The 14,236-nt window shown below is 37.5% G+C and overlaps 1 protein-coding gene across 1 annotated transcript in view; it reads right to left on the bottom strand.

Annotated features, from left to right (window-relative positions):
• Positions 1-14,236, bottom strand: part of PRDM10 (PR/SET domain 10) — a 91,411-nt gene that overhangs the window by 18,845 nt on the left and 58,330 nt on the right. Inside the window, exons 9-13 of the mRNA XM_081037718.1 lie at positions 12,325-12,442; positions 9,453-9,582; positions 8,698-8,937; positions 2,993-3,340; positions 1,241-1,396 (exon numbers count right to left, since the gene is read on the bottom strand). Of these exons, the coding sequence (XP_080893844.1) occupies positions 1,241-1,396; positions 2,993-3,340; positions 8,698-8,937; positions 9,453-9,582; positions 12,325-12,442 (992 nt within the window). The remainder of the gene's footprint in view (positions 1-1,240; positions 1,397-2,992; positions 3,341-8,697; positions 8,938-9,452; positions 9,583-12,324; positions 12,443-14,236) is intronic.

Consider the following 14,236-nt stretch of genomic DNA (forward strand, 5'->3'; position numbering starts at 1 on the left):
CTTCAGAAGGGTGGATTAGTAACCTTCCTCTGATTCTCCAACTTTTCCTTTTAGACCCGTATTTCTCCACCTTCTCCTATAATTAAGTTATTCTTTCTATAAGAAACTCCTTTATTCCATAATACGCATGTTGGGTTGGCTTCTCTAATTGAACCCTAATATGTTGGGTGAAAGCAAAATAGAAACAGAAAGGTGTGTTTTTTTTATATGCCTAAGTGCTAATGTGATATTTGGCACAAAATAGAGAATCAAAAAATGTTGAATGGGCTGGATAGATTGCCAACCAGTTAGCACTACAAGATAGGGATTCTTTTAGATCAATTTTTTTTTTTTAATTAAGAAACAGAAAAACCTAGACCCATTTATACTGTTCACATTAGAATTGTCTAAGGAGTTCTAAATCATGCTACTGTATATTGAAAGCCACCGGTATTACATTCTATAACATACATGCCACAAACCTTGAGCTTTGAAAATTATTTCTATTTCTCTTTAATGTCTCCATATTCTGTATACATTTTTGTCTATATAAAAGTATTGTCCCCTTTCTGAATCCATTTCTGATTCTTTTCCAGTTTCTATGACAGCATGACAGACAGTCATATTCAGTAGAGTGTCTCTTAGTGATATCTCCACATTGTCATCTGATTTCCCAATGAAGCATTTTTTTCATTGTTTTTACATTTAATTGCTTAGTTTTATCTCTGAGTCTCCCATGGGTTTTCCTTTGCTTCTTCTAAATTCAAGGCAGGTTACTGATACTTATTATTTTTCATTTTAATTCTTTAAGTCATTAACATACCCCAAAGTAATCTAAGCCCTTTCAACATCCTACAGATTTCCCACCTCCATTAGATGACAGTCCTGCTGTCTTCAGGGCTCAATTATCAGGCTCTTATACTTAATAAGTGCTCAGTAAAAATCTCTTGATTTGATAAGTAAAGGTATCGTTATCTTAGGAATTCCTCAATAGCAACTTAGTTTTACTCATCATACATTTGGATTCTTTTAGGAGATGATTAGTTTGGGGTGTGAATTAATTATTTGGGGAAAATATGGTGACTTTTTCCCTTAATTTTATCATATAACTAACTCAAACATGAGGCACAAAAGTATCTCCAGTCCAGTTCTTTGTAAGTAGGAGATAAGCTGACGAAACAAGCAAACAAGTATTGATCCTTAGTTTGACATGATTTCAGAGGCCATTTAAGCAACCTCAGGTTGTTCACTGCTTACACACCTTAAATTGCTTCCCACACGTAGAACAGAGGAAATCTTTGCGGTCTGAATGTCGGAGCATATGGAGTCGCAGTTTGTCGGGACGGCAAAAGGCCTTGTCACACTCTGTACACTGGTAGATCTTTTCTGAGTGGAAGCTTCGAACGTGTTTTTTCACCTGGCAGTGAAGACACAGAAAAAGTCAGAGAACTCAGGCAGCAAAAGAAATGACAGGAAGCAGCTTATCAACATTAGAGGGCGCCAAAGGCATTGCCGTGGACTGTCACCAACCGGGTGTGTAACCCAATCAGATGCGATTGATAATTAGGCTCAATAAAACACCCTATCCCTGTCCCAAAGAAACAAAACAAATAGCCAGAAAGCTTACAAATCTTAACCTCCAACATGATTTGAAGAGGAGGAAGAAAGAGTGTTTGCTTAGTCAATTTTTTTTTTTAAGATTAAAAGCAGAGTTCCTTTGGACTTAAATGAATCTCACTAAAGAAAACATCTATAGGAAAACAAAAAAAATAATTCTTTCTCACTTTTTCTGCTTCCAGCATGTACAGAAACAATTTATCCCATTTTAGTAATTGGTTCTTTTACATCTTTCTTTTTTTAATTTTTTATTAAATTTATTCAGGTAACATTGGTTAGTAAAATTATATCGGTTTCAGTACATCTTTCTATATAATCAGGTTCTGAAGAATTAAGGACACAAATTGGATGATATAAAACACATTACCCATTTATGAGAACAATACAACACCAGCATTATTTCTTCTTAATTGGAACTTATTCCCTGTACTTTTAGATAATTTAAATAAAGGAATATGGCCTCTGAACTCTTAGCCATAAATACCCAACAAAGAAGGGCTATGGATAGGGGCTAAGCAGTGAGTCATATCAAACTACTCCTATAAGAAATTTTGCTTCGTTATTTTTGGAGTCTTTTTTTACTATTAGATTCTGCCTTAAGGCAACTTTTCTGTATGTGTGAAGGGAGAAAATTACCAAGACTCCCAACACTGGTAGAACCATGATTAAATCCTAGACTCCTTTTGTTTTGGGGATTAAAAAAAACATATATTTTTACTAGATATTTAATTTTAATTATTCATTGACTAGCATATAACAATACAATCACTTGAAGTCCAAGTGAAATCGCAAATATTCTGGAATTTATCCTCAGTCATTTTGCTCCAGAATATAATACTAAGGAGATCAGTGATTGATAAAAAAGTATATTATATACCAACTTTCTCTTTGTTTCCTTCCAAAATGCATGACCTTAGTGTAAAGCAAGACAGGCTACCACAATGGTAGGAAGACAATAGCCCAGGCCAGGAAGTGGGAGCATGTTTTCTTAATCCTTCACAGTACCCACTTTTGCTTTTTTTTGAGAAGGGCACAGTTCACAGTGGTCCAAGTGGGGATTGAACTGGCAACCTTGGTGTTACCATCACCATGCTCTAACCAACTGAGCTAATTGGCCACTCTGGCACTTTTTAAAAATTATAATCAGATCTGGGTGTTTATTACTTGTAATACAACTTAAATGTTTAAATGACAATGCCTGATTTGGATAATTAAAGATTATGATAATCTTTTGTTCATCAAAAGTAATTTGACTGAAGAAATAATTGTTCTCAGCTGTCAAGTTGTTACAAAGAAAGGATGAAAATGCAGGTGATAGGCAGTCTCAATTTTCCAAAAATCAGTTTCTTCTACTAAAAGAAGGAAGTACACAGGAATCTGAGTGGTAGACACTCACCTGGATAAAATCTGGGAACCTTTTCTTACATGTTGGGCAGGTGAAGTAGCCATCGTTGATATGAATGGCCACATGATCTTTCAACAAATCAAGGCGGTCAAAGGATTCTGGGCAAAAAATGCAAGAGTAAGTCTTCTGGTCCGAATGGAGCTTCATGTGGCTCTCCAAAGATGCACTGCTGATGAAGCCTTTGTTACAGAGATCACAGGTCAACGGGCAGTTCCCCTCCCGCCCATGGAAGCGCAAGTGTTGGTCCAGTTTGTCCTTTTCACGGAAGGCCTTCCCACACTGCAAACATTTAAAAGGCCGGAAGGACTTCCGAATAAATAGATGCTGAAGAGCTGCATTCTGAAAGACACACACAAATATGATTATTTAGTGAGGAAATTAAATGTGCAAGTGGCTGGCGTGTATATAGAGAAAGAGGATGATCTCTGCAATCATACATTTTCCATAGAAATTAAACTCTCGGACACACAGTTAAAAAGAAGAAATTTCTGGTGAAGACAATAAAAATGAAGCCATCCCAAAGAAGTTCATCTTGAAAAGACAAATGTTTTCTGTGTTTTGTTTTATGTTTATGAATGTGTTTTCTTATGAAAGGATTTCAGTGACATTCAAAAAAGTATTCCCAATAGAGGACTGGTTTAATAAAACAAATCCCAGAGTGAAGAAGAATAAGAATTGAAGATTTGGAAGAAATGACTTGGGAAAAGTTACAAGTGCATGGATGAGGTTGGAGCAAGTCGGCCAAATGTCACTTGTTGAAGTCCTTGAGAAAAAGAATTTGAAACGTGATTCAAATATTTAGCAAAATATAAATAAGGTATTAAAAAGAACTGAAGGGTAGTACTTGCCAAGGGTTGGAGGAAGGAAGCAATGGATATGAGGTTTCTTTTGAGGGTGATGAAATGTTCTGGAATTAGACAGTGCTGGTGGTTGCACAACTTTGGAAATATTCTAAAAACCACGATAAAAGGGTGAATTTTATGGTATGTGAATTACATCTCAATTTAAGAAAAAGAACTGAAAGGGAAACGAAGGATACAGATTTATGTAAGCATGGTTTTTCATGAGATAAGATACATAAGCACATATCATAAACGGAATGTGTGCATTTAATCACTTCCTACCTAGAAAATGCAGAGGACAAGTTCTCAATGTAGCTAGTTAGTTCCACTGGTTAGAATGCCATGCTAACAAAGTTAAGCTTATCACTTTGTTCCCTGTCTAAACCAGTCAGTTTTGCCCTTGTTTATTTCGGCCACAGATTGCACTTCTAACGCTGATTAGCCATTTTATAAATTCATGCAATTGTTATAGAGAACCTGAGTGAGAGAATATGGATACTCAGTGCAAATTCATCAGTCCTGGGAAAACAACTCATGTTCTACTGGGAGTAGGTCAACAGAATCATCTTTCACTCAGAGAATACAGAATCAATATTTTAGTTACACTATAATGAAGATCCATTCATAAGTTCCCCAAAATCCCAGGGGGAAAGCTCTACATAGCTGTGGGGTGGCGGAGGAGGACTCCCTCAAAAAACATATTTCTGTGAATGGGTATGCTTGTGTAACTATAAGGCAATAGTAATTGAAGGATTAGTGGAGCTCTTATTACATGATTTGTGCAATGAAAAATGTACAATGAACAATGCTTAAACCTTTCATTTCAAATTACTTACAAGCAACAACTTCTAAATTTGATGTCAAATAATCATTTTGGGGAAAAGCAAAACAATGTTTTGATTTAGTGAAAATTCTGGACATAGTAACCACATAACAGAAAACTGTTTTCTCAGGGCTTTTCTACAGGGTTAGGAGAAAGATATTTTATCTACTCATACATCTTGAGTAGATATCTAGCAGTTCTCTTTTCATCCCAAGTTGACTGGGACTGCATCAGGATTGCATCAGATTTTATTCTTTGCATCTAGATCCCTTAAAAAACAGCTTAGTTTGTAGAAAGTGTTCAACAAACATTTGAAAATTAAATGTTTTTTAAGTGAAAATAAAAAAGAACTGTATCAAGATCTTTTCTACAGCATCTGCAGAGATCTGTAAGAATAGACCTTTTTCTGATCAGCCACAGAGCTTTCTTTCACTTCATTATACTGCTTAGCAGTTACCTAATCTTTTCACTCTATCTGGACAGACGCTTGTTTCACATAAAAGCTCTCAGTATTTTGGCTACTTTCAAAACTTTATGGAAATATTGCAGATCAAAAAAAAAAAATGCTATCCTGAGGTTCAGAGAGTCAAGATTTAGTGTCTGGGGTATATAAGAATCATTTCCTTCATCTAAGTTCAGTCAAGTTTCCAAGGGCAGACACAACATACAAAGGGTATACTGGGTCTTGGTCCCACAGGGGACTCCATTTTTGCTTGAGTGCCAAATCTAGAACTCAGTTTTGTTTTGGTCCACTGTGCTAATAAGTCTTCTGTCATTTCTAATTAGTATGAGTGTCCTCAGACACTTGATTTAAACTTAGCAGCCATCTGGCTCCACTTTCATAGTCCTATCGACAAACCTGGTTCTCATCGTCTTTTGAATTTCCATGGAGCCTGGCATATTGTCTAAGTACTGAGGAACTAGATTGCATTTCTCTGATCTAATGATCCTAATATAATCCTCATATTACAGGTAGTGAGTGCTGAAACCGTTCCCATCCTGTGACCCACCTCTAGGTCACTTCTACTCCATGGCATCTCCTATAGTTCAGAGCTACAACTGGCACACATTTCCAGAAAAATCAAGAGAAATGATGGAGGCAGCATAGACGAATCCATTATTGATCTTCTGATCCCAAAGTCACAGTCAGTTAACCACACCATCCTGTAAGGGACGCTAGCGACTCTAAGGGTGCCAAAGTGGTATAGCTGCTAAAATCTGTGATGAGGGATTTAATTTACAATAAAACGAATTCTGAGACAACAGATTCTTTGCAGACAAAGACCATTAAATGTCTCTAAAGTTTGATATTAATAGCTAAAGGAGGGGCGGCCTGATGGCTCAGTTGGTTAGAGTGCGAGAACCCTGAATAACAGGGTTGCCGGTTCAACTCCCACAAGGGATGGTAGGCTGCGCCCCCTGCAACTAAAGACTGAAAATGGCAACTGGACTTGGAGCTGAGCTGCGCCCTCCACAACTAGATTGAAGGACAATTACTTGGAGCTGACGGGCCCTAGAGAAATACACTGTTCCCCAATATTCTCCAATAAAAAAATAAATAGGTAAAGGAACCTAAGTTGTTGATCAATTTTCATATTATTTTGATCCTGACACTAAAATCAGTCATATTTGTCTGATGGTTGTTTTTTTTTAACAGCTTTTCTCTGGCCTGTTTTCTGCCCTGCTTTCCAGGCCTTTGGTGAGACAGTCCTGCCTAACATATCTCATTTACCACTGTCCTTCACCTGGTACCCCATCCTAGGGTCAAGCTAGTATGTGCACTGTCCCATAACCATACCAAGCCCACTCCTGTGTCTCAGCCTTAATCCTATGGCTGCCCTCCTCTGAATTGGTTGGCTTTCTTCCTGCCTTTTTTTCAAAGACCAGTTTCAGTCTCACTTCACCTATGAATTATTCCCTAACTCCTTCATCTTTTTTTTGGCTTTTCACTCTTCCAAGTTCCGACAGCAATTATAGGCTACACTTTTAAATTTAGCACTTTACTGTAAACCACCTTACATTAGACTGTAAGCTCCTAGAGGAAAGGACTCAAGTGACAGTTCTATTGTGTATCTAGCACAGTGCTGAATATATAGTTAGAATTCAATACCATTCTATAAGTCATTCAAACGGTTTCAGAGCTGGAAGGGACCTTGGATGTCACTTAGTCCTGCCCTTCATTTTGTGTTTGAGGAATCTGCAGCCCACGATTTACTCACTGATCTATTTGAAAATGTTAATAAATTATCACTACTCATTAACTAATTTGCATTTACTGTAGCAACCAAAATGTAGTTTCCACCAGGATTTAGTAAGTACAGGTTGCAAAGAACAGCAGGTAAGGCAAACACTTAAATAACATTCTGATACATGAAACATAGGAAACAAACCTACCTGCAGCTCCAACTGAGCAGGCAGCGTTAGAGGAGAGAAAAATAGTTACATTACCAATTGGATTGGAAGACTTCCCTTCAGTTGGTCATTACCAACCTGGATAGAAAAGATGAAAAAATACATAGCCCTACTTTTTAGAATGTGTGAGAGGAAAAAAAAAAATAGCTCAACTAACACTGATCTCCTTTTCAAAAGACACACGTACATGCCTTTGCTTTGACACAAGAAAACTTGTACCGAAACTAGTAACCCAACTCATTACAGAATACAAATATAATTATAGCCAGACTATGCTTGGACATCCACAACCTCACTACACATGTGGGCTTTAGTTATTTCCCTCAAAAAAATTAAATCTAGTGAGCATTTCTCCAGAATTAGTGAAAAATAAGAATAGCCAAAGCAGTAAGACAATAATTGGGCAAGTGAATGAAATGCAGATTGAGAAATAATGTAGAATGATGGATGGGAAGTTATCAGCTCGGAGCTTTTTGCCTTCCTGGGCTATATTTACGTATGTTTATATAGCCTTTTGAAATAATATATATGGAGCCAAAAGTATTATAAGTTTCCATTATAGGTCCCTCATAAGGGTTATTTAGCCTCGAAGGCTTGGAGCCCTTCAATACTATCATATACTATAAATGTTCAAATGTATTTATACATGAAGGCATGGACTAGATTATTTTTCAAGGTCCCTTCTAGCCCACAGGCAAATAAGAAGGCGAAAAGAAATATAAGCTGCACATATGCAAATAAGACCAAAAGAAGCTAAAACGATCATCCATCTATAAATTATAAAGCCTAGAAACTCATATAAAAAAATCTCTTTTATCTACACATAAAGTACTAATAAAAGTCTTTATACACCCTGCTCCCACAAACAGGGGCTTAAGTAATTGTCTTGTGGATGTAAATTGCCAGCACAGGCACTTCTCCCACAAAACCATATTGTTATCCACATGCGTCCCCTGCAGCTACCTCAGACTCAGAGGCTACCTGTGAAGTAGAATAAAACACAGCTACCCTGGAAGCCCTGGAGGCCCTGCAGCCATGTGGCCTGAAGTCAAGATGCAGGTCACACAAGTGAGACACTGACCTACTCCCAGACCTAGAGCCTAACTTCAAGCTGTCCCCAGGTGTGTGGGTTGTACCTGCCATGTCAACTTGGACACAGGTCCCTTTGCATTGATGAATAATGACACTTGCCAGTCTCCCCGCAGATAACCAAATTCAGTTACTCAAAATTAACTTGAGAGCTACAATTAGGTACAGATTAGCCTGGCTTAAATGTAAATAGTTATTATAATTAAATGTACTTAGTTCTCCCTTTCTAACCTGTGAGGTTAGGGATCCAGAGAGCTATCTTACTTTAACTATGCCAAAAGCCAAGCATCTGTGTCCTTACTAACTGGATCGACTCTAGGACCAGCTGTTCCAGCCTGCCACAGGACACAAAGACACTGAGAAACAGTTAATACTTTCTTCCAAAATAAGGAGGTTGAGTGTGTGATAAGCTAGAAGCAAGATTTCAAAGTGTATGGTGAATAGGCTGGAAAGCATAGCACCCGAAAAGCTGGCTGGCTGGAGAAAGGTGAGCACCCAGTGAAGAAGGAGGAGCTCCACTTCCCACTTACTCGGATGCGTTTGGCCCTGCGCATGTCATCGGCCGTCAGAGTGCTCTGGGGGGGCAGCACGCTCTCCTCGGGCTGGGGCTGCAGGTGTAGGCTATGAGTTTCCGGCTCATGCTCCAGAGAAGGAGTTTCCTGTGGCAGCTGAGGGACTGGGAGAGTGGTCTGTTCTGGTTGATCCAGCCCATTCAGAGTAGCTGGTTCAGCCTCATCAAACTGCTCCTTGGGGGAAAAATGTAGCAAGTCCTGAAATTACAATAACCAGGAATTATTTCCCTACCTAGACAGAGATTAGCACTAGGACTGTCGGCTAAGGTTTAGTATTACTGCGTATTTTTTATAGGACTAGAGACAATACTCAGAGAAAATATTCTCCTTCTGGGAAAGTTAATTAGATAACTATCCACAGAATGTAAAAACTATAAGCTATTTCAGTTCACTTCATGAGGAAAACACCATGACAGGATTCTTCTGGAACATTATAATTTTAATTATCTAAACTAATTAAACAGAGTCCCACAATAATATCTCCAGACAATTTCAAATCTTTAGGGCAGCAAAGTTAGGTTTTGTTGTAAGTAATATTTGAAAATACTTTTTTTTTAATTTCTCTAGTCATACTTTAATTAACAGGCAACAAAGCATTGACATGACAGGACTGCCAACCTCTGAAGGATATTTGTATTTAAATCCAATAATAGTTATGTGAAGTACTCTAAGAGAGTGTCTAAGAAGTAGCTCTTTCCCACCCGCCCCAGTACCTGTGTCCCATCATCACACTTTTCCCCATTTTCACTGGTTATTTCCAAGCGGATAAATTTTGGAGGACGCCCTGGCCGTCGACCTGGGCCAAATCGCCTCTTGCCTCGTCCCCTTCCTCTGCCTCTTGTTCTGGGGACAAGAAATGGGGTTATAAATCGTCATCATCACAGAATACTCCGTAACAAATATTTCCCTCAATGATTTTGATTAGCCTCAAGTCTTGATTTCCTCTCACTTTATTACATTTCCTGATTGTTTTTTCTAATGGAAACAATTGTTTTACTAATATACACTTTCTAAATTTCTCATCTTTGCTATCTATATAGCTCAAAGCGATGTCTTAAATTATTCAGAAAAAAAAAAGGAGCTATAAAAATTCAAAGTACTGACACCAGTTTGCTAGTGAAAAATCAGAAAGCAGGAGCACATGTCTGAAGTGATGTGAGAAACGCAGACAGAACAGAACACACTATGCCTTAGAATATGTTCCTAGAGACAAAATTCTATTCCTTCCTCCCTCCCCTTGCCTTACCTCAGACTCCTTCCAAGAAATGTGGCTTTCTAAGATTCAAAACAACTTTCCACTTTTACTATAAGCTCCTGGAAGGTCAGAACAAATTTCTAATTCAACTGTTCCATAACATGCCTAGTAAATACTAAATTTTATCCTCTTTAATGGATTTCTAACACATAAAAATTCCTTAATAAAAGGGATTCAGAAAGTGTGTCATTAAAACTTTTTTTAAGATGTGTGTGAGATATATATAAAATTAATCAGATCGTCCTATATTCTTCTACTTATCTATTTAACAATTTAACAAAAATTATACATTTTTCTAGTTAGTTTTGGAAGATTCTTTATTATGCAAAATTGTGAAACTAGGCAAATGTAGAGACTACCATAATGAGGCCAATGTAAGCATTATCTAATTTCAATACTGTCAACTCACAGCCAATTTTATTCCGTCTATATCCCCACTACTTCCTCCCACACATACCCAATTAGATTATTTTGAAATAAATCCCAGAAATCATTTCATCTATAAATATTTTATTATGTATCTGTAAAACATAAGGAATATATATATATATACAATATATATATATATCTTCACAATACCATTATTACACCTTAAAAAAATAAACAAAAACAAAAACCTGACAGTTGCTCAGTATTATTAAATCTCTCCAAAGTTCAAATTTTCCTAATTGTCTCAAATTTCTTTTAATAGTTACTAACAACCATTTTTGTCTACTACCGTGTTTCTCCAAAAATAAGACCTAGCCGGACAATCAGCTCTAATTAGTCTTTTGGAGCAAAAATTAATATAAGACCCAGTCTTATTTTACAGTAAGACCAGTAAAATAAATATAATATAATGTAATGTAATATAATACCGAGTCTTACATTAATTTTTGCTCCAAAAGATGCATTATAGCTGATTGTCCAGGTAGGTTTTATTTTCAGGGAAACACAGTAGAATATAAAAAGTGCTACAATAGAGCCATGAACAGAGATTTAGGGATACTCAGGAGGGAGTGACTTAACTCTCAGTGTCCTCCATCCACCTAAGATATTTACTCCCATAGTTATATCCTAGACCTTGTCATCCTCATTAAGTGCAGAACTCCTATTATCTCAACCCCATGTTGAGATAACCTCATCGCCCACTCTGACACTATCTCCTGATTTTCCAGCTCACTCCCTCTATGTAATACCTGGACTCAACAATCCTTTCACTTCACTACCAACTCCAATCTAATCCTCTGTCACCTATTTGCAGTCCTATGTCCTCTTAATGTTTTCTCTCCCTTCTTCCACACATAAACTCCAAAGTCATTCACTGTAGTCACTCCCTTATATATACTTTTGATTCCCATTCCCACTTCTTCATTTCTCTTGCTATGTTATATAGGCTTGGCAAAACCACAACACTGTGCAACCCAACTCCCTGCCTGCTTTGCACGGGCTCTCTTGCAGTGAAATGAAGCTGGAAAATGACACACAGCCTTGCTAGTAGTCTCACTTTAATTCATGACCATGAACCTCAAGTGAGCTCTTAATATTGCAGGCAATCATACTGTAGTTCCCTAGAACATTTATTTTCCCACTTTCCTAAATGCCACTTCACACCATCTCCTCTCTTTTCAAATCCTATAATAGTTGGCAACCTTACATCTGTCCCATTGGTACAACCCTACTCCAAACCACCCTCATTCTTCATCTGAACTGTTGAAATAGCTTCTAACTGGACTCTCTATCTTCACTCTTAATCCGATATAAGCTAAAGTAATGTTTTTATTTTTATCCAGGTGATGTTTTAAAATATAATTGACATCACAATGCTCCCTGATCAGAACTCTCTAAAGATTTCTTATCACAGAATAAAATCCAAATTTCTTACCATTACCCATAAAGCCTACCCGATCTGGCTCCTACCTACCCTATCCTATATGATTCTCCCTCATCTATCTATTTTTTTATATAGTAGAATTAAATACATGATTTTGTTTGGTGAAGGAATTCTACTACTGAAAAAAAGTTTGAAAATCAGAGATGCAGATTATTTCATAGGTGTATGCTATCTCAATAATTCATATTTCAGAATCTCTGATTAAGGGAGATTTAACTAAGATGAAAGGATATCCTATTGCTGGATATTGGTTATGCTGGAAAAGAGATAAATAGTAAATAAGGATGAGGATGGGGATGAGGAGGCAGGAATTAACAAATAAAAAATTTCCCTTAGCAGTTTACTGGTTACCTGTCTACACACACATACACACAAACACTCATTACTTTATAGACCATACAGAAATGACTCTGGACCTTTAAAAACTAAGTTTGTGAAACCTTCCCCATCATTATACCTGCTAAACACATCCAGTTTCTCATCATGAGAATTGAGATGCTGTTGCAACTGCTCTGAGCTTATAAATCGGCGGTTACATTCATAGCAGGGCCAATTCTTCTCTTGCTCTCGAAGAACTGCAGTCACAGGAGAGAAATCATAAAGGCTAATGATCAATGGATACCAATAAAACTCAAATGCCCAGTATCCTCACCGTTCCAATCTCAGTGTAACTCAGACTTCATAAACATATAGTGTCTGCTATTCGCATTACTGTTCTGTTGTAAAACAAAAGGCTAAAGTTTGACAGAGTAGTTTTTAGGATCTTATTTTCTGATACATTCATATAAAACATTAAAGAAACAAACAACCTCATACTACCCTCTCCCAACTCCCAACACACCACACACACACACATACACACACACACACACACACACACACACACACACACAACCTCACCACACTGGAAAAACAGAAAGTACTACAACGGAAATCTGTATTCAGATATCCTAATGATTCAGAGGTAAGCTTCTAATCAGAGGGCATATTTTATCACAAATAACTTAAAAAATTAATGCCCAATATAATCACTTTGGCAAAATGTTCAGAAGTATCTGCTAATGCTGATTATATGCATAGCCTACGGCCCAACAATTCAACTTCTAAATATACACCCAACAGGAATACACACATCTGTTCACTAAAAGACACATAAAAATGTTCACAATGGCAACCTTCAAAACAGCCCCAAACTGGAAACAACCCTGCTGTATAATAGGAATATGGCTGACTTTTGTTCCTGGTTCCTGAGAAATAAGCTAGAGGTTATTTGGAATTTCCCAAGTGATAAGAGTGTTCTTGTTATTTATTCATGATTATCTCTGACCACACCTGAGTTTATACTAATAAGATGGCTCCCAATGGGGTCAGCTGAGCCAGCGAGCCCAACCATCAGATTACAGGGTTGGGGCTTTAAGCAAAGTGTTATCAGCCAGGGAGGGGAGCAGGAATTGGAGAGTAAGTTCAATCACAGGGCCAAAGATTCAATCAATCAAGCCTATGTAGTGATACCTCAATAAAAACTCTGGATACCAAAATTCAGGTGAGCTTCCCTGGTTGGTAATCATACATCAATCACACATGCCAGGGAGGTGACAAGGCCTAAGGACATAGAAGCTTCACATTTGGGACCCTCTCAAACCTTGTCCTATATGTCTCTTCACTTTGCTGGTTCTGATGCATAATCATAAGTAGAGAACTTTTCTGAATTTCGTGAATCATTCCAGTGAATTATCAAACCTAAGGGCATGGTGGGAACTCCCTAAATTGTGGCTAGTTGGTCAGAAGTGCAGATGGCATAGGACCCCCAGAAGTGGTGGCTACTGTCTGAGGTGAGGAAAGTCTTGTAGAAGACTCTGCCCTTCACCTATAAAATATGACCTAACTCTAGGTAGTTAGGAAAAACAGTTAGCATCAGAATTACATTGTACAGCACAAATTTCCATCTACAATAAAACAGATAACTTAATTGTGGTACACTCGTACAGTAGAATACCAAATAGCAATGAGAATGAACAAATACAATAATATACAACCATAGGGATGAATCTCACAAACATAATGCTGAGGAAAAGGTTCCCATCCACCATAAGTGTACATATCACAATTCTATTCATATAAAGTTCAGTCACAAGCGTATCGTATCTGTGGTATGGAAATCAGGAGAGTCGTTACACTTGGGAGTGAGGAGGAATTGGAAGAAAGCACAAGGAGACTTGTGGGGTAGTGTTCATGTTCTGTTTCTTGACCTGAGTTCAGGTTACACAGGTATGTTCCCTTTGTGAAAATTCATCGAGCTGTATACTTATGATTTGTGCGCTATTCCGTATGGAGATTATACTTCAGTAGCATTTACATTAAAAACAAAG

This window comes from Rhinolophus hipposideros (genome assembly GCF_964194185.1).
Source record: "Rhinolophus hipposideros genome assembly, chromosome: 24".
Classification (NCBI taxonomy): domain Eukaryota; kingdom Metazoa; phylum Chordata; class Mammalia; order Chiroptera; family Rhinolophidae; genus Rhinolophus; species Rhinolophus hipposideros.